This window comes from Ursus americanus, chromosome 17, assembly GCF_024610735.1.
Source record: "Ursus americanus isolate L20-20 chromosome 17, mUrsAme1.1.p, whole genome shotgun sequence".
In the NCBI taxonomy this organism is placed as follows: domain Eukaryota; kingdom Metazoa; phylum Chordata; class Mammalia; order Carnivora; family Ursidae; genus Ursus; species Ursus americanus.
Window position 1 is genome coordinate 4,166,124 of NC_142143.1, and position 26,219 is coordinate 4,192,342.

General features: G+C 57.2%; 1 protein-coding gene across 2 annotated transcripts in view; it reads right to left on the minus strand.

Annotated features, from left to right (window-relative positions):
- FBLN1 (fibulin 1) overlaps positions 1-22,508 on the minus strand; it is an 81,317-nt gene extending 58,809 nt beyond the window's left edge. The window contains exons 1-2 of one of the 2 annotated variants that reach the window (XM_045779488.2): positions 22,336-22,506; positions 4,658-4,763 (exon numbers count right to left, since the gene is read on the minus strand). In XM_045779488.2, coding sequence (XP_045635444.1) covers positions 4,658-4,763; positions 22,336-22,411 — 182 coding nt within the window. In that variant the 5' untranslated portion in view covers positions 22,412-22,506. Of the gene's footprint in view, positions 1-4,657; positions 4,764-22,335 lie in introns of both variants that reach the window. The other variant, XM_045779489.2, reaches the window with a different exon arrangement.
- Between the last annotated feature and the right edge of the window lie 3,711 nt (positions 22,509-26,219).

Below are 26,219 nucleotides of genomic sequence, written 5' to 3' on the forward strand. Positions count from 1 at the left end.
GCAGTCACGTGTGCTTGCACGCACACTCACGCCCACACACCCACCCTGCCCACACACTCACTTATACACTCACTTGCACGCACACGCACAGTCACATGTGCTTGCACACCCACCCACTCGCTTGCACACCCACACACTCACTTGTACACTCACACTCACATGTGCTTGCACACCCACACACTCGCTTGCACACCCACACACTCACTCGCACATGCGCACACGCACAAGAGCGGGCAGACAGCAGGTGCTCCAGAAGTATACAATTAGAAAGACCGAACGCAGAGCGCTGTGTGGGGGTGGAGACAGGAGGCCCCGGTGTCCCGCCAGAGCCCGGAGTCACCTCTCTGAGCGCTGAGCATCGTCCTACAAAATGTTCCCGACTCGTTAAAAAACCAGGCCAGCTGATCGCCACTCTGGACCAGACACCCTCATCCTTCCCCGCTCGTCTCTCGTCCAGACTCAGAGGAAATCACTCCAGAGAGGTGGGGGAGCTTGGCCAAGGCCACAGGGCAAGGGACGCTGGCCACAGTGACTCCGGGCTGGGGCGTCCACATCTGGCCCTGCTGGGGGCTCCAGGAAGAAGGAAACCCGGGGACACCCGTGCATCAAGGCTTGTGTCGGCAGAAGGACCATCAGCGGCCAGAGTCGCTTCCTCAGACACAGCTCAGGGCAGGACGGGCTGGCCCCGAGGCGGGCAAGCGAGCAGGACGTGTGTGTGAGTCACAGGTACGGCTTCTACCAGACCCAAAATAACCCTGGCTTCAGCCAACGCCAGCAACAGCAGCAGTGGCTGCCCGACCTGCGCCGGTCCAGACAGAATGGGGCCTACCCGGCCTCCTCGCACTGCCCACCAGCCAGGTCTCCTCTGCCCGTAGAACAGCAGCCCCCCAGCCTGTCCTTCCCCCCACCTCCACCCTGCAGGGCTGGAGCTCCACACCTGGCTTCCCATGTGCTTCCAGAACCTTCCGGAAGGATTTGTCTATGCTTGTGATACTACACCTGTCACTTGCACTTTTTGGTAAATGTACAAATAATACGAATTCCACTAGGTTGTCAAGAACAGCAACCAGATAGGCATCCATCTGTCCATGCACTTGAGGATGCTGGCTGCGTAGAGAACAGTCTTAGTGAGGAGGAGGCCTGGACGCTTTAGGCGCCGCTGGCGGGAGTGGCAAATGCTGCAGCAGCCGTGCTGAGCGGTAGGGTAGCTCCTTGAAAAATCAGACAGACGACTACCACGTGGTCCAGCGATCCCACCCGTGGGTATACACCCCAAAGAACTGAACAAAGGGACTCAAGGAGATAGTTGCCCATGCACGTTCACGGCAGAGTCATTCACAGCAGCCGAAAGATGGAAGCAACCAAGTGTCCACCGAGGAACAGCTGAGCAGAATGCGGTCCATCCGTACAGTGGCGCACGATTCGGCCAAGGAAGTTAGGAGGTCCTGCACCTGCCATGACACGGACGGACCTCGCCTCTTGTGCTCTTGTTCCTTTCCTACGACACCGAGCACCTTCTCACAACCATAGAATTAACTTGTTGTTTTATCATCTGTACCCTACAGGAGAGATTCTGTCTGTTTTGTTCACTGATTTGTCCCCATCTCATCGAGAATGGTGCCTGGCACCTCACAGGCCCTCAGGGACGTTTGTGAGATTCAGAGATGAAGACGTCAGGGGGTAACAGGTGTGCTGAAAAACATCAGTGTGTATTCAAATTCCTCTGAGAGGCGCGTGGGCTTGATTCAGCCCAAGGTTTTAGGCAAATTTAAATTTAGATACTAAGGAACATTCCCCTTGGTCCGGGCTGGGGTGCAAGGTGATATGCGCCCCAGGGAAGCATCAGAGCTGCCGCCCCCTGACTGCCCCCAAATGTGTCTCATGTTAGAGGCTCTGGCGGAAGCTGAGTGCACTCGGCTAGAGCCCACGTGTGCAGAGAGGACTCAGCTCCTCCCGTGGTCCTCTGCGGTCGCTCCCTCCCCACCCAGGAGAGCTGACTGCACCCAACTCTGTCCAGGAGGCCCGCCGGCCGTGTTAGTCCATCCCACCTTGAGTGACACATCTCTTTGAGCCAACAGCCCAGGCTCGGCCTCTGATCTCTGCAGACGATGTGGGGTTCAAACCCCAATGTCAACTGAGCAAAGGGGAAAATACGCAGGAGGGGTCCTGAGGGGTGGCAGACGGTGACATGGTTAGAGCCCGTCAGCTCGATGGCTGACTATTCACCAAGCGGCCCCGGACACACATGCAGCTCGGCCCGTGAGTTCCCCAGGACGAGCCAACTAGCCTTCTGGGACCCCCGTGAAACAGAAGTCTGGTCACTGCCCATCAGTGTCCCCTAAGTATTGTCCTGGGAGTTCAATAACATGTTTTGAGGACACTGCAATGCGGAAACGAGCACCACCCAGCCAGAATTTCCGCAGGCCCCTGCGATGTAGTGAGCTCCGCCAGGAATACGTGGGGGGTCAGGGGAAGTCTGGACTTGCAGCCACATTTCCCACAGAGAGAAGAAATTCCCGCCCAGCCGTTCAGATGATATTCCTGACATTTCAGGATCTCTTGAGGCGTATTCGAGACTTACCCTTGACCAGAATGTAAGTCATAAACAAATGCCTTCTCACAGCTCAGAAGGTATTTTCTACGTGATCGGGGGCCCACTGGGGACTACAGATAACCTCGGGACGTATTAAAGACTTTGGTGGGTAGAAGTCATGTACAAGTTTAGTAATGACTGAAATCCAAGTTCACAAGTAGGGCCCAGAGGCCTCTAGGTCTCTCTGACCCGAGTCCCTCCATCTGCATTGAAAGGTTCTGCTGGCTGATGTCCCACTTTGAAAGTCTTTGACTTCAAGAAGTATTGATCATAGTGGCTCCCTGTTATGAGTGGAACTGTGCCCCCCCCCAAATCCTGCGTGGACATCCTCACCCCTCGTACCTCAAATATGACTGTATTTGGAGAGGGGGTCTTGAAAGAGTTAAATGGGAAGTTAAATGGTCATTAATCCAGTACAACTGGGGTCCTTGTAAGAAAAGGAGGTCAGGACACAGACACAGAGAGATGACCACATGAGGACACAGGGAGAGGACGGCCCTCTGCAAGCCCAGGAGACAGGCCTCGGGAGGAATGAGCCCTGCCCATACCACGATGCCAGACTTCTGGCCTCCGGAGCCGGGAGACCATAAATGCCTGCTGTTCAGGCCCTGGTCTGTGGTGCTGGTGACGGCTGCCCGGGCAGACCACGACATTCACATGGTCTGCTTTGTGTTGCTGGCTTCTTCCCTCCCCTCTGTCATTGTCCCAACCCTGAAGGGATGGCATCACAATCCTTCTTTTCCACTTGGGGAAACTGAGGCTCTGAGCTGGCTCAGGTCACACAGCCAGAAATCTAGCCCTGGTCCATCCAGCTTCCCCGGCCAGGCTGATTTCGTGGGCAACGTCTGTAAACAGAATGCTGTGTGCCAATCCCCCAGCTTGGCTCCGGCCCCTCTGACACTTCTAGCCCCGAGCCACACTCGGGAGCCCAGCTCTCGGCTCTCACTCCTCCGATGCCCCGCAGATCCCGACTGCGGGGCCTCCCACTCAGTTCCAACGACCGAGCGTCCTGGTTTCTCTTCCTTTGTTTGGTCTATAATGCTCTTGACTTTTCAAGAATTTCCTAAATCGAGATTTACATCGTCCAGCCGCGCTGGCAGACAGCACGCGGTGCTCGCTGCCAACATAAATGCGAAAGTCCAGAATGAGGCGGACAAGCCTTCTCCACACATTCTTTCCGTGGCAGCTCTCCGCCCAGCTGCCCGCAGCCCTGAGTGCCGCGCGGCTAAGACCGGGACGGGAGGCAGGGGAGACTAGCGGCTGCCAAACGAGGGAATGTCGCCTCCCTGACGTGTGCTCCCTACGCAAGCTAATGTGGGTTCAAATCCTACCGCCGTCACCCACCAGCCGTGTGTACGGGGGGAAAGCTCAGGTTCCTCATCCGTAAACCGGGACTAAGAACAGGGTTAAATGAGGTCATGTGCCACAACGCACGGCACAGAGGGGTGCTCCCCCCGGCTTGCTGCTATTTTTACTATTACTTTTATGGTGACAGTCAACATTACAGACCTTCATCCTTTACTCTCAGCTCATATCCCCAAAGCTTGGAGGCAGCCTGGGTCAGTCGAAGGGAGGAGGGACAGCGGATCCGGGTGTCGACTACTGCATGAGGGGGCACAGGCGTCTGGAGGAGCTCTCTGCTCCGGACTGGCTCGTCTGTGTTTTCGGGGTCTGAAGGCAGTCCACACGCTGACTCGCCAGTCACGCGATCGCATCCGACCCCACAACAGACCCCTTTTTGTTAGGAGGAGCCTGATTTGGCCACAGCGCCCAGTGGTTCCAGAGAGAGCGGCAAACCCGGATCTCCCTGCTCTGCAGGCCGGGAAGGGGAGAGATGCCCCGGGCATCGCAGGGCAGCCCAGGAAGGGTGAGCCCAGTCCCTTATGGGGACCTGGGAGCCCAGAGGAAGGAGGCAGGAGCCATCTGCCATGCCTCCCGCAGCCCGGGTGGACACGGGCCTACACACCGGACTCTGCCAGGAGTCCTGGCTCACGTGTCCCTTTCTGCCCTGCGTTCTGCTAAGGGAACACGATTCTGCTAGAACGGTGGTGTTGGTACACGTACCTGCATTCCTTGGATTCCGAGGCGTAAGGCAGCGAGCAGTCCCTGTGCTGGGTGGCCATGCGATGTCCGTCCGCACAGCAAGCCTCCATGAGGGTGTCTGCGGCCACTGTGCGGGGAGAGAGCAGGGTGCCTGGTCGGGGGGCAACTCTCCTCTGGTCCATGGGAGGGCCCCTCTGACATGTAGCCCACCTCCCACTTCCTCAGGCCCCTGCTACAGGTCAGGCTGGTCTGAACAGGCCTGCACACATCCGTGAGTCACTCTACAAACGTGAACTGAAAACCCACTGGGTCCTGGACTGGAACACAACTCGCTCCTTTCTAGAAAGGCCTGACACCTGAACGATTACCTTCCGAATCCAATTCTGATGGGGCTGCAGCTCAGCACCTGGGATCCACGCTCACCCGGGCTGATTCCCTGCTCCAGCCACGCACCAGAAACTGAGACGGGAACCCTGCCCAGATGGGTCGGGAGGGCAACTATGGCAGAAACTGCCAACAGAGGCCTGAGCCAGCTGCCGGCCAGCCCAGCAGCGAGGGGGTCCAGGCACCACCAACCTGACTCTTCAAGAGTCAGAAATGGGGGTGGCCTGGAGGTTCCAGCAGGGCTGATACCAGATGCTGGGACAACCCGGGAAGGCTCCCCACCCCTGAAGGGAGATCCACCTGGCCAGTGGGGACCACACACCAGGAAGGAGGTGCGGTAGAAGCAAGACTCTGGGGACAGAATGGAAATGGAGGCCTCACCCGCCACAAGCCCCTCGGATGAGAAGGAAAGAGCCAACATTTCTAGACCAGCTTCTGGGAGCCACAGCCACGTTCTCTCCTTTAATTTCTATAAGCTCCTTGTTAGCGAGGTGTCAGCCCTCATCATACAGCGGCCCACAGTTCCTGCCCTTGATCTGCGCCTGACTGCGTCCTCGCCCACAAAAAGGACAGCAGAAGGGCTCATGTGGGTCGAGCAGCCGACCGCGCACGCCCTCACAGCCGGACAGTGGTCTTCCAGCCCCCAGCCTGGCTCTCAGCCTCACCCCAGACTGCTGCCCGGAGGAGCCCCAGCCCTCAGAGGGAAGGGGGGCCTCAATGTGCCCCAAGGGAGGAGCAGCTGGGGACGGAGGTGCCCTCCGCAGAGGGGACTCGCGTGGCCGGGGCGTTAGCCCTGATGGCATCTGCAGCCTGGGTAGAAGGCCACGTTGTGGCAGGACGTGGCAAGATTGGGCTTTATTTTTATTTTTATTTTTATTTTTATTTTGTAAAGATTTTATTTATTTATGTGACAGAGAGACAGCCAGCCAGCGAGAGAGGGAACACAAGCAGGGGGAGTGAGAGAGGAAGAAGCAGGCTCCCAGCGGAGGAGCCCGATGTGGGACTCGATCCCAGAACGTCGGGATCACGCCCCGAGCCAAAGGCAGACGCTTTAACGACTGCGCTACCCAGGTGCCCCAAGATTAGGCTTTAAGTAGGGATGTATTGTATGGTGATTAGCATAATATAATAAAAAAATTATTATTTAAAAAAAAAAAAGATTGGGCTCTAAGAAACACCACGTTTTCTTCCTGATGGCTTTCCAGCACCCAGAGGGGTAAATCCCGCTGGGCTCGGCAGAATTTCTTGGCACCATTGGCCATGGGTGTTTTGTTTGGGCTTCCTGTTCTTCCAAAGCGGGGCCCTCAAGGCAGCCCCAGAAGGGAGGCTCACTCTCGGGCTTAGCACGAGGCCAAGACACCCCAAAATGCCAGCCCTCACAACCTGCCGTCAGCTAGCACAAGCCCCCCTGCAGTCAGACCAGGTGTGGGACACACTGCCCTGAACACCCCGTGGGCAGGAGACGAAACTACCACTCCCCACCAAGAGTCATCGCTTCTGGAAAGACCCTGGGACAGCAGCGCATGGCCGGCCTTTCCACGTGGCCAGGAGGAAGAGAGGTGTCACCCGGAACCAAAGTCAGCGCCACCCCTTCCCCGGGGCTCCCGGGGCTCTCGGAGCTGCTCTCCACAATGAGAGATGTACCCCGGCCCGTTCCCACCCTCACGGGACTTCTCTGGGCGACAGAGGGAGTCCACAGTGGTTTGGGGAAGAGTGACAGACCGTCACTCAGTCTGCTGCCACCTGGCCCCTCAGCCCATCCCCACCTCAGCTGTCCCCCGCTCCTCATTCCAGGACAATGCCATTTGGTGAGCATGGGAGATTCACCGTGGGGCCGGGGCTCAGACACCAAAGCAAGAGCATCGTGCCGAGGGGAAGCCACAGAGTTATGGGGAAACATCGAACTTTCCCATTCATGCACCCACTCGCTCATTCCTTCGCTCTTACCCTGAATTTAAGGAAAAGCATTCACGAAACAGAGGACCTCATCCGTCGGAGATAAAATACGGCCTGCGGTTCACCCCGGGATGAGCGTGACCCAGACAGGAGGCCAATCTCCCCCACGCCAAGCCCAGCTCCCCATCCACCCAGCCCCAGCTGGGCCCGCCCAGCCCTCCTGCCCGCGGTCTCACCCCTCCGGGTTCTCACAGCCTCTTTGGTCTCCAGTGCCGGCCCGCCCCCCGCCTGGGCCCCCCCACCCCTGCAGCCTGCCGGCCCACCAGCCTGGCCTTGGGGCCCCCTGCTCCCACACCACAGTCTGCACATGGAGCGCAGCTCCCCCTGCTTCCCAGTATTCCGACTGTCCTCCCCTCCCACCTACAAGTATCTTGCGAGCGGGGCCTGTCTCTTGTCCTTACGCTCCTCGGCACAAGGCTGGCAGGTAGCAGCAACAGAGCTGAGCAGAGCCTGACCTCTGGGCTCAGAGCCCCAAGCCCGGCTCCAGCTCTTTCTTGCTCCGTGACCCTGGGCAGGCTGCTTCACCTCTCTGAGCTGCAGCTTCCTCGACGGTAAAATGGGGCTCGAAATACCTTTGCAGAGTTGCTGGGCAGATGGGTATAGCTTCTAAAGTTCCAAGGGAGCTCTCAGTAAACGGTGCTTGATTACGTGTTAAAGGAGCAAAGGGGATTTGCTTGTCGTGCGTGGCCCATGAGAAATGGGGAGCCACGGCCCCAGGTTTGTGTGCGGAAGCCCCCGGGGGATGAGCAACAGCCCCAAAGCCTCCCTTCACCCCCGAGAAAGGCAAGCACGGGGGAAGCTCAGACTCCCACGGCCAGCTCAGCGGGGTGAGCACTTTGTGCCCTGAGCCGTGGAAACATTTGGAAATGATTCTCGCCGGGGAACCTGAGCACTTTGAACCTTGTTCTCAGCAGGACAATAACACGTTGAGTCCTTTGCTCAGTCCAGAAATGTGGAATGTCCCTGGAATGCTCCAAGCAGCCACAGAGCTGGAACTCGTGCAAAGCAGGGCCATCTGGGGGCCGGGGCCGGGTGGGATCAGCACGCAGCCCCCTGGGAGCCACAGGGAAGTTTCTGCACGGCCCCATCAGACGTGCGATGGACAGCGCCCCCCATGGACCACGGCCGAGCTGGACGGTGACGAGGCAGAACGGTGGGGAACAGACCCGGGCATCCCTGTCCTCGCTGTAACCAGCATCCCTGACACGTGCTGAGCCTCCTTCCTTCCCCGCCTCCTTTCCCCTCAACCCCATACCTTCCTGTTGATGCCACCAAACAGGCTGCGTGGCCTCACACTGTCGAGTAGAAGAGGCATCTTGCCCAACCCACTCCCCCTCTTGGCCCCCGGTCACTTCCTATATTTTACTCTCAAGGGACGCACAGCCCTGGGTTGGACATCTCTATTCATGCGCCGTCATTCCGAACGTCCTGAGTCTTTGCTTAGGCCGGAGCCGCCGAAGGAGAAGAGCTGGAGCAAAGGGAAGACATGCTCGAGGCTCTGCCAACAAACAGCGGACTGCTGTCCCGAGAGGCTTCCCTGCTCACACAGCCCTGCCGGCCCCGCCGCTGGAGCACGGCGACCAGCGGCGTGAGTAGAGCCAGCACCTGTGGCCGGCGGGTGGCCCGCTGGAGCTGGGCTGACTGGCCGAAGCTCAGGGGCTTCCGGTCAAGGCCACGGCACGGGCCTGGGGCAAGCTGAGCACTCCAGCTGCAAGTCAGAGGGACCTGAGGGAGAAGGCCAGCCCCTGCATCTCAAATGCTCCTCCAGAGAGCAGCAGGGCAGAGGGGAGGACGGGGTCAGCGTCAGGCAGACCTGGGTTTGAGCCCCCAGCCCCCCCCCCCCGCAGCTCCCCATCCCAGGACAAATTCCTGAGGCTGTCTACACCTCAGCTCTGGGGCCCAATCTGTGAAATGGGGCTCGGACCACCGAATCACGGGGTTCCTGTGGGCGCCCAGCACACGGAAGGCAGCCAGGGGTCTTCCTACTCCCGTTCCTGCTCTATCCCCATTCACCACTGTCTTTAAACCGTATGCCTTAAGTAACTTGCCACCAAGCTGTCACAGTGGTGGCTGTAGGTATGGAACCTGGACTTCAAACATAGCTGTGAACGGAAGCCAAATGGAGTGAAGTCACCAAACAGTGATGTAAACATAAATGCTAAGGTGTCCTCGTGCCCCCCGGGACCATGCCTTGCCCTCCTGAAACCGGTGGGTGGCCAGCTCTGCACAGCTGTCCCTCAAAATCCCTGATGCTTTCCTGCCAACCTCTCATTCCACTGCTCCTGGGCCTGGGCTCTGGCCCCTCTAGGCTCTGGTCCTTCTCTGGCCAGCCCTGCCACCCGCTCACCTCCAGACACTACCCAGTTGTGTCAGGATATCCCTCAACACCATGCCTCCCCAGCATCATTGCCATCGCTCGGTGAGCACTCCTCACTGAGTGCTCACCACGTGCCAGGCACTGCACCAGGACTTACTCGGGTCTCACAAGAACCCAGAGAGGCCAGTGCATGATGTTCCCCACTTTGCACGTAAGAAAATTCCAGCTCAGAGAGGTTAAGTGACTAGCTCAAGGTCACACAGCCAGAGGGGCCAGTGAGCAGCAGAGCCAGGCCTCGGGCTTGGTTCTGACAGCCTCCAAAGCTGGGCTAGTCTGCCTCCTGGTGAATTAGAAACTCCTTTGGGGCAGGGATGGTATCTTTCTCTGCTCAGTGACCCTGCAGCGCCCGCCCACGCCCAGCACACACAGCGAGGCTCAGTATTAGTTGAACAGGACAGACTGGTGACAGGCTTCTTAACCAGGGGCCTAGACTGCGAGGCAGTCCTTAGAGTCTAGGGTTTGCTGCAAACACACCTCTTCCCAGGGAGGGAATGACCGCAAGGAGCAAGACGTGGTTGGAGCCGACTGCCCCGAAGAGCAGGGCGGCTTAGAATTTCCGCAAGAGCCTGGGCCATGCTGGGGCATGGATCTGAGACTCCAGAGCTGCCACCTTCTTGGCCTTAGAGACAGCTGCCCCCCAACCCATCAGAGCTGCAGGGAGAGGAGGGGTCTCGTGGAGGGAGGGGAACGCCCTGCAGAATTCTCTGGAGTCCTGGCTCAAGATGTCAACAGAGAGACCGACTGCCCCAGGTTGGTCTTTAACAGACGGGTGCATCTCGTCCAAGAAAAGGCCTGTTATTAACTTATGTTCTGAAACAAGAAAAGCCGCCCATCTCTTCCCAAGCATTTCCTTTCCATGGGGCAGGACCAGGCTCTCAATGCCACTCCCAACCCTGGACACACCTCTTCCAAGACACATGCCAAATCCACAGGGACACAGAGCTGTCTTTGCTATTTTCACACTTGTCCCCTTTGTAGTGAACAAGCTTTACGCTGGTGATGAAAATCACATTAGGTCAGAAAAGAGGCACGGCGACCCAGGGAAAGAGTGCGAGATAGAGAGCCCGGGCTGCCGTCCCCACCTCGTCCACCGTGTTTACCAAGGGAAGTACGGTCACTGTAAATGTTTGCTGTAACCTGGACAGAGAGTATGAAAACCACTACCTGCTGTGTTCAGAGGCTGGAGACACCTGCCTGCTGTTATTAAAACCAGTACCCACAGTCTCATCCCATTTCCCCATTACTGTAGAATAATGGCTATGCGTGCATCCTTGGGTTAAAATTAACTTGAACTTCCCCACAATTGTTTAAAAGCTGGGCACCTAATAGAGACTAAAAGCTTCGTTTAAAACTTTTGTTGTTGGGGGGCGCCTGGGTGGCACAGTGGTTAAGCGTCTGCCTTCGGCTCAGGGCGTGATCCCAGCGTTCTGGGATCGAGCCCCACATCAGGCTCCTCCGCTATGAGCCTGCTTCTTCCTCTTCCACTCCCCCTGCTTGTGTTCCCTCTCTCGCTGGCTGTCTCTATCTCTGTCAAATAAATAAATAAAATCTCTAAAAAAAAAAAAAAAAAAACTTTTGTTGTTGGGGCACCTGGATGGCTCAGTCGGTGAAGCATCTGCCTTGGGCTCAGGTCATAATCCCGGGGTCCCAGGGTCCCGGGATCCAGCCCCACATCAGGCTCCCTGCTTCTCTCTCTCCCTCTGCCTCTCCCCCCGCCCTCTGCCCCTGGCTCATGTTCTCTCTCACTCTCCCTCTCAAATAAATACATAAAATATTTTTAAAAATAAAATAAAATGTGGTTGTTGAAGACATCATGCTCGGTGAAATAAGCCAGTCACAGAAGGATCAGCCCTGTGTGATTCCACTTACAAGGTCCCTTAGAGGAGCCACGGTTGGAGGCAGAAGGTAGATGGCGGGCGCCAGGGGCTGCGGGAGGGGGAGATGCGGAGCTGTCCCCTGGGCACAGAGCTTCAGTTTAGGGAGATGAAAACATTCTGGAGACGGACGGGGCGGTGGTTGCACAACCATGGGAATGTATGTAACGCCACTGAACGGTGCACTTAAAAATGGTTAAAATGGCTAATTTTATGTTATGCGTATTTTACCATGATAAAAAAAATACGTGTTAAAAAATTGAGCGTTTGCATGCATCACCCTTCATTCAGAAAGGACCTAGATGTTCTGCTGATGATCTCACTTGCTTCTCAATCGATGTTTTAATGCACGAATGTGCGTACCACGGAGAGGATTACTTTGGTAAACTATTTCAGAGCCCCCCCCTCCCCATAGCAGTTTGGTGGTGACCGCAGTGTTTTACATAAGCCAGCTAGGTGACCTCAAATAGGAACAGGTAAAACGTTAAGGAAGGAAGTAAAGCAGAGGGTGGCACTCACTCCCCAGCCCAAGGAAGAGCCTAGGGCTAGCTCTCGGCAGTGACAGTGAGGCCACGCTCCTGGCATCACTCCCCCAACCACACAAAGAATTCAGCGTTGTCAGTGGAAAGGAAAGAGAGAGGGGGATCCCAGGCAGTGGGTCCACTCCGACACAGGACATACAGCTGGGCCGGTGAGCTGGAGGGGCCAGGGGATGGGGAGCAAGAAAAGAGGGTGACACCTCTCCCTGGACACTACATCTCACTGGTACCACCAAGGATTTCATAGCAGTCGACAGCGTCGGATCAACCAGGCCAACCGGCAGTCACAGACTGGCTGGCAGCCCTTCCTGAAGGACATCAATTCACAGAAACCCCACACAGAGACCCCAGCACATCTGAACGGCCCTCGGCAACCTGGAGCAAATGAGGCTACCACTGTTTCTTCTACCCCCCTCTCCCGGGAACCATGCCAAAATCGATGACGTTACTTCAGGTGACTGCACGCTAGACGCCCACCTATGCCCGTCGCGGGGCTGTAGGTGCTCTTAAGAGAGAAGTGGTCTGCGGTCTTTTATCTCAGATCACCTCCCTCCCTTCTGAGCAGAAGCTTCGATCAAGCACAGTTTCCATCTCTCGTTCCTGTCATCTGTGAATTGGACCCACAAAGCATCACACTAAATATAAACGACGAATAAACTCCCTTGCAAGATCTTGTTAGCCTTCGACATCAACCTTCCAACAGAAGGCGACGGACGTGTGGGTTAAAACTGCCCAGCCCCGGACCTGCCTCCGCCTCACTGAGCATCCTTTTCTCAATCTGCCATACGGGGTGGTAACTGGGTAGATCCATGTGCTAATCCGGGCAAAACGCTTTAAGCGGTGCCCGGCCGCAGAAAGAATCTTCAGAATAGAACCGTCACAGAAGTTTCTGCACCACCGCGGGGCGGGCATTCCTCTTTCCGGGAGTCACACACTCCCCCAGACCGACACACATCGCCACGTGGCCGACACCCCACCACCTCCCTTGGGGAAAGAGGCACACCTGCCAGAAGTAACTGGTGAGCAGGTGGACAGAGAGCCTGGGTCACGGGCATCGGATACCATGTGTCACTGAGACAGCGGCTGAAACGAAGTTTCTTCCAGGTGAATTATGCGTTCGTAAAGACTATAGCGTGGGCCGTGAGTCGTGGCGGTTTCAGTGGATGCCAGAGGCAGGCCACGTGTTCGGAGCCACGCGGAGGCTCACGGTCTGGAGCAGCGCACGTTCTCGTCGAGCGGTAAAGATACAGACGCGTGTTCTTTCCAACGCTACAGATGCCGGCTGGCAGTCGGAGGGGTTCTATACTGCTCCTCGGGTGGAAGCTTCCAGAATGTCAGCCTGCCACCAATCATCATCACAGAGTCTCTGGGCAATGCCTGACCAGCCCGTGAGCAGGTAAGCAGTACGCCAAGTTGTTCGGTGTGCTGTGTGGTGGTGGGCCAGGTCTAGGGCTGGAGCTCCAGAGGCCCGGCCTCTGCTTACAGCTCCTCCAGGTCCTTTGACCTGGAGCAAGGCCAGGCCTCAGTCTCCTCGTCTGTATACTGGGTGGAGAAGTTGGTCTGGAGTCAAGCAAAGGCTTGCCACACCCCACCGTGTATATGGACACTGGTCTGACAAAAGTCCCACTGGGCCGCAAGAAAATGAGTGAGAAAGGAAATGGCCAAGGGAGGCGTCCCACGTGTCAGCCACGTCTGGCTTAGAAGGCTTCCTCTGGTTCTGAGACCCTGCCCCTCCGGACGCCCGACGTCCCACGTGTCAGCCACGTCTGGCTTAGAAGGCTTCCTCTGGTTCTGAGACCCTGCCCCTCCGGACGCCCTGTATGTATATGAGATGGTGAGAGAGGAGGTGCTGATTGGTTGGATCTCTGCTTTATATTTTAATATTCTTATTTGGCAAAATAAAAAATTGACAGCCTCTGTGCATACATGAGAAGGGGGGAAGGTATGTCATCGGCAGCTAGCTAGCAAGTTCATTTTTTTGGTTTCCTCGTACACGCTCAAAGCAGCAGGGGGCCTCGAGTGTTTCAGAAGATGAATGGGATCCTGGTGTGCCCTGTGGGTCCCCTGAACTTGCCTCCATGCAAGCCTCATGCTTCATCTGATCCACAGCAACCGTCTAAAGCCACAGCCAAAGTTGGAGGGGGTCCCAGGGGTGTCCAGGACCCACATAACTGGGAAGCCTGAAATGCAATCAGACACCAAAGGGAAATTGCAACCAAACAGAACCCTGCAAGACTCAGCCCACCCCTGCCAGCGGCCCTCCCCTCCTGAAGCTGGGGAGCCAGCAGGAGCCTAGCCCAGGCCCCAACCCTTGGCCACGGCTCTCATGCTGTCCTAAGTCGTCTGTGCATTCAAAAAGCCCCTCTATGGCTGGCTCAGTCGGAAGAGTACGTGATTCATGATCTTGGGGTTGTGACTTCGAGCCCCTCGTTGGTGTAGAAATTACTCAGGAATAAAATCGTATTAAAAAAAAAAAGGCCTCCCTCTTACAACACTTCCATGTGCAGGCTCTGGCTTGGGGCAAGGGATCCAGAGGTGAAAAGGTAGGAGCCTGGCCTCAAGGGGATAGCCCAGGGAGACACAGGCAATTGTCACTGGGATCTGGTACACAGGGCCTCTGTATCTCTTGCAGGTCTAGGCAAAGGACAGAGCCATCTCCCCCTTCAAGGGCAGCCGACCTCCCCAGGAGGACGTGGGGTGTGCTGAAGTCTGCTCTCAGGGCTCCACCCAAGAGCCGCAGATGCCTAAAAGTGCCACACACCAGCACCTGTCACAAGAGACAGGGGTCTAGGGCAGAGAACCTGCCGGCAGGAGGCAGCAAGAGAGAAGGACCAGAAGGCATATCTCTGGGAAGGAGATGAAAAGTGTCCTCCAGATTGCTCCCTCCTAGCAGACCAAGACCAGTGGACACGTGGGCTGTCCTCTCCTCCTGACATCCCTACAGCATCCCACCCTGCGGGACCCATGTCCCCCGGTTTCCCTCTGAACTCTCTGGCCACCTGTCATGTGTTCCCTGCACCTGGCCTCTGGAAGCTGGAGCTGGGTGGTCCTGGGTCCACTCCCTTCCTAGGACTGGCTCATTCACACCCACATCAGTTCAAAGGTCCTTTCCTCCAGAAGTCGTCCCTAACCCCTACACACACACACACACACACACACACACACACACACACAGAGTTCCACGGTCTCTTTGCACCCTGAACTTCCCGGCACCTGGCACAAATAATTAACTATGTGTGTACTTAGCGCCCAGGGGGCTGGGACAAGTGCGTGCCTGCCCCAGGCCAGCCTCAGAGCAGACACTCAATACATTCCTGCGAAAAGAACCAATGGACAATGATCTCACGGGATCCTAGCAACTACAGGAAACAGGGGATCAGGGAGAGATTAAGCAAGTTGCCCCAGGCCGCAGAGCAAACACAGAGGTGGCCTTGCAGTCTGGCTCAGACTGGACTGGAATCTCACTCCGCCCCCCCCCCCGCCCCCCAACAGGCTGAAGGAAACTGGCTTCCTCCTGAAGCTGGACTTTGCAAAATCAAGACTTTTCAATCACAAAGATAAAATGAGGTGGGCATGTCCTGCTTAAGAACACAATCTGAGGGGCGCCTGGGGGGCTCCGTCAGTTGGGCATCTGCCTTTGGCTCAGGTCATGATTCCAGGGTCCTGGGATGGAATCCCGCATCAGGCTCCCTGCTCAGCAGGGGAGTCTGCTTCTCCCTCTCCCTCTGTGCTTTCTCTCCCTCTCTCTCACAGAAATAAATAAAAATCTTTTGAAAAAAAAAAAAAGAACACAGTTTGAGAGCCATGCTTCCAGGTTTCAGTCCGGGTGGAGCCAGTCCGAGACATGCTACTTGGCCTCCCTGACCCCTGGTGTCTTCACACCCCTTCGTGGGTAACGGGGGAGAATAATGGGAGTGGGCTGCAGAGAGAAGTCTTATGTCAAAATCAGAAGCATATGTAGGCAGCAAAACTTACAGTACATTTTACTCCTGCAGGTGACATGATCCAAAAGGAAAAATAGGTTCAAGAAAAATACCGGCTCCCCCCATTAGCAAAAAAAACACACGGGTCCCTCCCATCTCAAAACCAGTCCTGGCAACATCCCAGCTACCACCCAGGGTTCTGGGAAGCCCCCGACAGGCCCACTACCTCGGAGCTTGTCCCTCCTCAAAGTGCCCGGGAGGGCTCGGTCCCTCGTCCCCCCTCTCGCCATCTCCCCAGCCAGTCTCCTACAGCTTCATCGTATAGGCTGAGACTCTCATGTTTCTGCCTGCAGCCTGATATTCCCTCCTAGCCCAGGCTCCATCGGACGCCCAGCAGGATGCTTACGGGGTCCACTAGGAACCTGGACTCTTCCACCACTCCCTGGCCCTACCCTGTCCAGCCTTCACTGACAAAGTTATTAGCAATCACCCTCCATCCAACTGCTTGTGCCACAATAATGGGGTCAGCCTGAATTATTCCTTCTCCCTCACCATCCCAGGGCAAGTCCTGTCCACTCGAGCTCCCAGACACCCTAGATCTATCCACTTCCCAGTGGCCCCCTGACTACCACTCTGCCCAGGGCATCTTGGGCCCTGGACCCCGCAGAAACCTCCACACTGGCTTATTCTGCCTCCTCTTGTCTCCCCATCGTCCCTTCACCATGCAGCAGTCCAGAGCGACTTCTAGAAACCTGAGTCAAGTAATGTCACTCTTCTGCTTAAACTCCCCCAGCAGCTTCCAGTGCACTCTGGATAAAACCCACAGTCTGCACCCTAATGTTTAAGGCCCTCCCGTCTCAGCTGCCCTCTGCAGCACCCTCTGCTCCCCCCTTCCCTGGAAACACACGCTCCCCTCTGGTCCTTCCAATACACCGGGTCCCACCTGAGGCCTGGTGCCAGCTGCTTCTTTTGTCCAAAAGCTCTTCTCAGGTCTTTTCACAGACGGCTCCTCGCCACTCACACCTCAGCGGGTATCACCTCCCCCTCCACCCACTGGAGAGGCACCCTTGTCTGCTGTCCCCGTCCTGGCATGTCATGGTCATTGCGGTACTGATTCCTACCGATATGTCCTTGTGAGGGCGTCTATAAGCATGTGCAGTGGCTTGGACAGCAGCCCCTAAAAAGATATATCCACGTCCTGACCCTGGATTGTGGCCTTATTTGGAAGAAGGGTCTTTGCAGGTGTAATTAAGGATCTCAAGAGGAGATCCTCCTGGACCATCTGGTGAGCCCTAAATCCCATGACGAGTGTCCTTAGAAAGACACCCAGAGGAAGAAAGAGCTGTGTGAAGACGGAGGCAGCCACGAGCCTAGGAGCTGGGAGAGGCGAGGACGCCCCCCGCCCCCGAGCCTTTGGTGGGGGCAAAGCCCTGCAGACACCATGACATCGGACTTCGGGCCTCCGGGGTGGTGAGAGGATAGACCTCTGTGGTATTAAGCCGCTCGTTTGCAGCGACTTGATCCAGAGCCACAGGAGACCCCCACGGCACACAAGCTCCATGAGGCAGGGACCTTGCCTGTCCCGTGTCCCGGGGGCCTCGTGCCTGCCGAGTACACGGATAACACGCCGACAAATGTTGGCGGCGCGACGAATAGCTCCTCTGGGGCCAGGCCAGGCTCGTAAGGGAGGCTCGGGCACCGTTTGCTAACTACAGCCGAGAAACAGCCGATAAATGACACTGCGTATCACCTACTTCCTCCTTCTGGGCCTCAGTTTCCCCACCTATGCAGAGTGGACCAGCTGATCTGTGGTCTCCATGTACCGATAGACAAACCATTTCTTCCCAAATCCACTTCAAGTGTGTCCCATTGGACCCCAAGGCTCGTTTTTGGTTTCTGCATTCTTGCTACCATCTGAGAGGTGTAGGGACCCCGGAGGGCCCAGACGCCCCTCTGTGTGGTGTCTCCTCTGAGTGGTCTGAAGCCAGCAATGCAGGTAAGAACACACATCACAGGCCCTCCACATGGAGAAAAGAAGGCTCTGGGTCCTGGCCCTCAGAAGCAGGAACCGGGGCCCTTGGCAATTGGGACCCCCAGGAAGTCAGCAACAGGGTGGGCAGGAGCCCAGTGTCCCCACTCCCCGCGCTGGCCATGTCAGCACAGCCCTCTGGCAGGATCACTTGGCAAGGCCGGGGGCAGATCAAGCAGGAATATGACCTGAACAATTTCCAGGGCCGTCTTCTCCAGATGCCGGGCCCGCCCTGTTGTGTCTGGAACCCAGGACCGGCCAAGAACATTTTCCTTTATAAAGGTGCCAGGAAAGGGGTGACTTTCTACCCTGCGGACAGTTCTAGACCTCACCCAGTGTCCTGTGGCCAGAGGCATCCATCCCTGTGTGCACAGCCTCTCCCTGAAGCAGGGGGAACACGGCCAACGTAGGTTCCTGGGGGGCTCCTGAGCTCCACCCCCAAATGGCAGCAAGGAGGGCCTGACTTGGGCCACACCCAAGGAAGAGGCAGGCTCACGGCCGGACCCTGGGCTGGGTACCAGAGCAAACGCCCCTCCACCACCACCGCCACTGCCTCCCCGGGACAGGACAGGCTTGTCCACTGATCTGAAACAAGACAGGTGCCCTCACCTTGGGAATCCTACCAAGCCAGCCACGAGCCCCTCAAGAGTTCTGTGGTCCCCCACGAATGGAAAACACCCGTTCTTCCTCAGGACCCCCTCGCACGAGCAGCATCTGTCTATTGGGTTTAAATGCTGTCCAACCTGCCATTATTTCCCCTCATTAGGTTTAAGGCAAGACAGCCAAGCAGTCAGGAGCATGGGGTCCCATGTCCCGGCCCTCGACTCACCACTGTGTTTCCCAGACAAGTTACTTAACTGCTCTGGGCCTTTGTTTGTACGTGTATAAGATGAAAATAAGGACAGGACCTTCTTCCTAGGATTGTTGAGAGAATTCGCAGAGTGTGTTCTCATTCTGTACTTAAGGAAACGTAGAGAGGGTCTGGGCTTGGTCACATTCGGAACTGGGACCAGTCTCCTCACCTTCTTTGAGTGCCGGCCCCACCTCCCGACACCATGCAGGCAGCGGAAGCAACACGGCCCTGACTCCCTCCTGACTCAGAGCTCGGTGAGGACCAGCCCCAGGGCTGAGGGAGGCAGGCCAGGGGGGGGGGGGGGGGGGAACGGCTGGTCGGCAGCACCCAGCCTCCAGTCCTGCCCTGCCCGCTGGGACTTCATCAGCCTCCCTGCCCCACCCCCTCCTCGCCACGCTCCCTCCAGGCCCTCCAGGAAAGTTGACAGAATGGGTGTCCCCGTTCGGTTAGGTGCCACACGTGAGGTCATTACCAGGACCCTGGAACCATACAGAGCCTGCAGAAGCTTTTATGAATCAAATGATTATAATGGGATGTGTTGCAAAGGAGAGTCTTTTATGGGCTAAAAGACACAGGCAAGATGACCACGCGTGCTAGAGACCTGTGTTTATAAAACCGCGTATGCAAGGTGGTCCACACCGCACCCGATGCTCAGAGCCCTGCCTTCCAAGTTAAGGCAGGAAGAGGAGACGTGCCCACATTCTCTCTCGCCTTCTGGGCGCTTGCCTGTGCTGCTCCCTCTGCCTGGAGCGGCGTTCCCGCAGCCGCCCTCCCCCGAGGCCCGGCCGGCACCTGCTGTATCTGGCAGATTCCAGGCTGCGTCCTCCGTCCTTGGGGACATTGTCCCTGACTGTCCGCCTATGCGGTGGCTTTGTAACGGCCTGTCCACGCTTCTGGCTCTCTTGGGGGGTGGGAGCCCCACGGGCAGAAGGGCTCGGCCTCGCCTCTTCCTTGCCGTACCCCCACGATTTAGAACAGTGTCTGGCACGGAGCAGGTATCTAGAGCACGGATGCCCAAGGAGGCCAGCTGACTCCCTTCTGCCTCACCTTTCCCAACACGGCTTTGAGTCTCGACCGCTGCTGGTTCCGGGGCCGTCCTGGGGAATTAGTAGGACTTGTAGAGCACTCTGACGGGAAGAGGACACTGTCTTACGCTAGGGAGGGGGCCACACAAATAATAGGTCATACTGATCCATCTGCCTTGGCAGGCAGGGCCCCAGTCTCCCCCAGACCTCGAGGCACGCTAAGAAGTCGGTTTCTGCTATCTTCGTTTTACAAATGAGAAAACCACCAACCCATCCTGTGGACTTTTCCAGCCGGATACAGGCAAAGTTGTTACCCATCCCACAAAAGCTCAAGGCAGCCCGCTGGGACCCCGAGATGAGTGAGCCATGCTGTCCCTTCTCCCCCGCCCCCACACACCACAGTCCAGCAGGGGTGGCAAACAGACCCCCGAGTTGGGGGGCCTCAGGCAGAGCCAGGAAAAGGTGTCCCCAGAGCCGTGGGCCTCAGAGGAGGGGCCGCGGCACTGCTCCCCACCCCGGGGCAGCACCCCGAGTCTCAACTTCGTGCACCCAGCACTCCAGCAGCACCCCCACACACACTCAGCCTGTCCAGCCCCCACCACCAGCCTGGGAAAGTTCCAGCAGCGGTGCAGGCCACGTGCTTCCAAGCCAAGCCCTCTCCCTCTCCCGTCTTTGTTCTCCCTCCCAGAGACTTGCTCTGTAATCAGTCGGAAACGCTGCTGGAGCCAGAGGCCAAGAAAGTCTGGGAGAAAGCACAGTCGTCTTTCCCCAGTGCCCTCCTCCTCTCCACTCCCTCCCAGCACGCTCTCAGTAAAGCCCAACAGGACAGACACACACAGGACAGACGGTGGCTCAGCTCTGTCCCCTGGCTGAGAAGGTCACAGCCCACTGCTGTGGCCCGGCCAAGGGAGTCGAGCAGATCAGCGAAAGGAGCCACCACGAGATGGCCTTTCCCAGGATCACTTCTAAATTCCATTTCCTGTGTACCCACAGCTCTCCGGAGGGTGGGCCCGCGTCCCCTCGGGGAACCTGACAGCCCCCAAGCTTGCAGCCGCAGACACAAACCAGGGAGCTCTAGCTCCCTCCCCTCAAACCACACCAAACTTGCTGAAACTCAAAAGAGGGGCCACCCCAGAAGAAACAGAAGGCCACGCCAACCTGGGGGCGCAATGAGCAGGTCTCCCTGATCGCATACGCTTGAAGTCAGGGTCTTCTCGATAAAGACCACGGGAGCCCCTCCAGCCTGACCAGCACAGTGACGGAGAGGCGGGCACTCAGCCTAGGAAGAGCTCACCTATGCCTCCTCTCTGGGCCTGCCTCAGTTAGCCCATCTGTAAAATACACGGGGGGCCCTGGGGCCCTTTCTATTTCCAACAAGAGTCTTCTGTGGCCTCCAATCGGAGCCTCCCCCGCCCCCCAGGTTTTCACTCCAGCCTCATCACCTTCCCATGAACGCCCTTCCTCCCTCTGCCTGCCTGACCAGCTCCTGCCCGAACACCACCTCTCCCAACAAGCCTCCTGTGAGTTGGGGGGCGGGGGCAGGATGGCTCTCGCTGCCAACCCCAGCCCGTGTGCCTCCCATGCCACCTCACCCAGGAGATGCCCCCCAGCACACGCCCAGGACAGAGCCAGAGCGAGCTCCAGAATCTGCCGCAGCCAGTGAGCAAGCCAAGAAACCTCTGCGGAGCTCTGCCCTCTGCCCCCAACCTCTCCCCAGTGACCTTTTGACCAAGGAGGAGGGTGGTCACTTGAAAAGAAACAAAGCTACAGCAGAGACAAAGCATATAGGATTCGGAGGGTGGTCAGGGCTCTCACCAGGGCCCGGCCCCAGGGAGAACAAAGCCTCCAGGCGGGGAGGCCTGACTAATGACTGATGAGTCACGGGTCAGCAGAGAGGTCAGAGGCCATGGCTCTGCTCACCCACAGCTGCTCTAATCCTAATGGCTCCCCCGCCCCTCCACCCAGGAGCCTGGCCTGGAGGATTAAGGGAGAAAAAAGGGCCTTCTGGTGCTGTCAGCCCTGGGCTGAGTGCTCTGGCCCAGGGGTCTGCCAGGAAAAGACACATCCCCTTTCCCACCGGGTGAGTGGGTCTGGACGTGGCCTGTCCCCGGCCCCAGCTAGGTACGTAGCCTGGCTGAGCCTCTGTCTTGGGGCCCTCTATATCCCAGGAGGGCAGACAGAGGTTTGCCTGCACACGGCTATCTCCTTAAAAATCTATCTCCAGGCTGCTCCCTTCCTTTCTAATTTTTCAAGTCCACCCCCTAACCCATGAGTGGCTTTGTCTCCTGGGCAAAGTACTGCCCGCAGTCTCAGTCTTCTCACCAACAACCTGGGTACAACAGCCCCTACCAAGAGGTGGAGGTGAGGGCAGTGGGAACAGATGGGGGCATCCAGGGGTAAACAACCATCAGCCAGGGCTGCCTCCCTAACCTCCCAACCTCGGCCCCAGTGGGAAGATGGGTGGCGCTAGGGCGGGCAGCGGGAGGCTGCGGGCGGCGGTGGGGTCGGGGAGGAGGAACTATCTTCTTTAAAACAAGTGCCCCAGGTCATCGAGGTGATTAAGGCCAGAGCCAGGAGTGGGGTGAGGGGAGGGCACGGCCAGCGCACACGACCCCAGGACCGCCGCGGGGGGCGCAGCGCCCAGACTCCCGCTACGACTCCAGCTCCAGGTCTTCCGAGGAGTGCGGGGCAGGGAGGGGAGCCACCAGAGCGGGGGCCGTGGACTTGGGGCGCCCCTACCTCGGGCCGCCAGCAGCGCGAGGCCGCCGAGCAGCAGCAGCGGCAGCGGGACCCTCCTAGGCGCGGCGCGCTCCATGGGGCCGGCGGGCGGCGGGCGGCGGGCGGACAAAGGCGCGGGGCGCGGCGCGCGGCTCCTGGGTTCCACGCTCCGGCCGAGCCTCCGCAGCCAACGCTGGGCCCGGGCTGCGCGGTTCAATTATCCCGCCCCGGAGGAGGGCGCGGCGGGGGCGGGGCCGCGGGGCGCCCGGTGCCCTCCCTCCCTCCCGGGCCGCCCCCCGCCTGGGGCCCGGGCACCCCGGCCCGGAGGGGCGCGCGGGCCCGCGGCCGGGGGCGGGAGCGGGGACCCCAAACCTCGCCCAGGTGGGGGCCAAGAAGGGGGGCGCATTCGGGCGGGAGACACCCCCACCCCTCCCCCTCCGCCCAGGCGCCCGTGAAACCCGATCCCTTCCCCACCCGCGGGCCCGAGGGGCGGGCTGCGTATCAAAGGTTAGCTCCGCCCGACTCCGCGGAAAGGGCGAGGGCCGGGAACCAAGGGAGAGAGGGTGCCCAAAGGGTCGGAGGCGCCTTCTGGGGGGAGACAGGGCGGTGTCCCCCCAAGGCGGGGGGGGGGTCCTTCAGGACGTGGACCGCGAGCAAAGCCCCGCACCCACTGTCAGGTCGCTTCCCGCCTTCGGCCGCCCTGCGCGCGCCCATCACCCTGGGGCCTGCAAGTCCGTGGCTGTCCTGGCTGTGTCCTGGCACCTGGCGCTGCCCTCAGGAGACTGCCAGTCAGGCGAGACGAACTCGAACCAACATCCCAACTCCGGGGGATCGTGTTGAACCCAGAACCCCGCAGCGCAGGGGGAGAGATTCCGTTTGCTCAGAGGGAGCGGCCTTTCAGCTGGGCCTGCAGGAATTAGCTCTTCGTGCGGGAGTTCACGTCTGCAAGCAAGCATGGTTACTGAAGGTGAACTCGTCTGCTGCAAAACAATACATTTGTTTTAAAAAGAAAAAAAAACCCAAACCAGTGCAGGCGAAGGTGAGGAGGATGAGAGGAAACCCATAGGAACACCATTCAGTGGAATGTATGGACCCCCTGATCGGGCTGCCCCACTCCCACGTTCACACCCAGGAAAAAATGCACACACACGTGTTAAGTGTGCACCGCAAGTCAGGTACTAGGGTGTTGATAACAGCGCTAGTCATAATAGCTCCTAATAGGAGCTGCCAGACGTCGCCAGCAACAGAATGGAAACATGGGGGGGGGGGGGCAGAGGCACCTCCCAGCACCGCAGCTCTGAAAAGTGGGTGCTGCAGGATTCGGGCTATGTGAAGGTCCAGAACAGCTTAGCAGTCAGGAGAGGTCCTGGGGGAGCACAAGGGAGCTTTCTGGGGGGCTGGTTGGGATCTGTTTTTTACATCTGGGTATGGGTTACAGGTTAGGTTTGGTATGTGAAAACGTACCCAGCTGTTCAATGACGCGATGTGCCCTTTCCTCAATGAACGTTAGATTCAAAAATGAAAAACAAAAAGACAAAAAACTCGTGTCTTCACAGGATGCCTCCCAAGTTGGAGGTTTGCAGAGAGTCTAGGAATGCTCACGAAAGGGGGTCACTTCCTAATCCCTAGGCTAAGGACGCCTCCCAACAGCGGTGGCTTGGGATTGGCCCTCGACAGAGGAGCGGAGGGTACAAAGGGTTCCTGGCCTGGGCAGCTCGGGAAGATGATCTGGTCCACTTCACTAGACGGTGGGGGGCGACTGCCAGAGGCAGGGACCCCCTGGCACTGGGATGGGGGTGGGTGGGAGCTCTGAGCGGGGGACAGATTGAAGACTTATGCTTACATATTGTTTTTGATTTTTGAGCCATGGGAGAATAAGGGGGCCCTGAAGAGAGTTTATGGTGCAGGGTAGGCGTAGTTATGTGCCCCGCGTAGTACGCGCCTGCGCATTTTGTTATTACAACAGCCGCTGAAGGTCTTAGCGCTCCCATTCTGCAGGTGAAGCAACCAAGGCTCAGAGAGGCCAAGTCACCGGCCAAATGCTCACAACAAGGTGATTGACAGTGCTAGGATTTGAAAACAGGCCGGCCGAGTCCCAGACCTGGGCTCATCTGACAGTGAATAGTATGAACGCTGTACACACGTTTGCTTCACCACTCCCCGGGGACTGGACATTTAGGGCATTTAAATTGGGGGGCGGGGCGGGTCGTGTTTAATAAATTGTTCTGCTGTGAAACCTGCATGTTCTAGGCTCAGCATCTAGCATAGAAGAGGATGTCTTAGAAGAGCAATTCTGCACCCAGAAACGGACTGATCACTCACGTATCTGGAGAGGGACACGGTCCAGCCCGGAGTCTCTCCACCACCGCTCCCGCACTGAGTAACATCTTTGTTTCATTTGGGCTTTGTCCACAGGCAAAAGCAACGGGCGTCTCGCTGTTTCAATGTATCATCAATCATCATCCGATGTATCACCACTGAGTTGGAACATGTTTCAGGGGCTTATTAGCCATTTGTATTTCTTTCCTTTGTGACTTCTTTCATAACCTTTACTCATTTATTTTTGTCATAACAAAATTGTGTATTATAGTGAACGAGCGAGGAAAACCTGCGGTGTCCAACAATAGCCTATCTATGGTGTATCTGATTGGACTCAACTATACCAATATTCCGTGGTTTGAGGGAATATTGTACCATCGCGGAAAAGGCTGAACGGGATGCCTAAGCAGGAATAGGGTCTCTGTGAACGAATACTATGTAAAAACAACAAAAAAAATCAAACAAACCAGAAACAACAAAAACCAAAATTGAGTATGAGTATATAGGTCCACTGTGCAATTACAACCCTAGAAAAGCTAGGGTTCAAGAGGGAACTGAAAGAAATGGGATACTGTGTTTACTAGTGGAAATTCTGTTACTTAATTTTTTTTCTTTTCTTTCTTTTTTTCTTTTTTTTTTTTTTTTTTCGGAAACAGTTGCGACAGAAAGGAGTAATTGTACCAGAAACCTGGAGTGGTATAATCACTATACCTAACTTTGACTGAGTTTCTGGGCAACCAAAGTAAAAATCAAATTATGATCACTTAAATAAGTCCTGAGTTCTGACCAAAGGGCATGCATCTTTCATCAGGAGAGACGGACTTCTTCCGGCACCAATTTCTAACCGTTCTCCCTCTGGGTCCTTATGTAAGAGTCAGGAAACTTGCGGAGCAGCACGTTGCATGTCACATGTCGTTTGCAGAAGATGGGACTGGTCTTCAGAGAGGTTCCCCTGGGGGGATTAGGGACCAGGGGGGCCCCCCACCATCTGAACCCCCAGTCCAGGGCAAGACGACACCCGCTCCCCCGGACCCGATTCTGCTCCAAGTAGGAAGCCATCCGTCATGTCCCACTGTGACAGCCCAGCTTTCTCCCATCTCAGAAGAGCTCAGCCACTCACTGCTCCCCGCCCCCCGTAACAAATAGCTCTCCGTTTGTTTGAAAGATCATTGTTGGCACATGGGGACTGTTTTTCTCTAAGTCGGAAAACAAATGGCTTTGGCGCTGCCCAAACTCTGGAGGACAAGCTGCCGGTGGTTCTCGTATGTGCTCCCCACCCTAAAGGCAGTGGCTGCCTGGCCCCCCCACCTTTCCAGGCGCAACCCAGCCCTGCATCCCTAGCTCCCGGCTCCCAGAACACCCAAGCACCCCCTCCCTTCCTGCCTCCACATGGCAGAGGGCTTTTCCTGCCCCTGGTGCTAAGCCAAGTGCCCGGGGGCCTGGACGTCCCCGACCTGTGCACTTCCATCCCCTTTATGACAATTTCCCTCCTCATGCTCCTTTCCTTCTTTGTGAAGGTGTTGGTTTTCTCTCGGGCCACTAGCCTGGGAGCTCCCTGAGGACGGGGACTGGGTCTGCCCATCCGG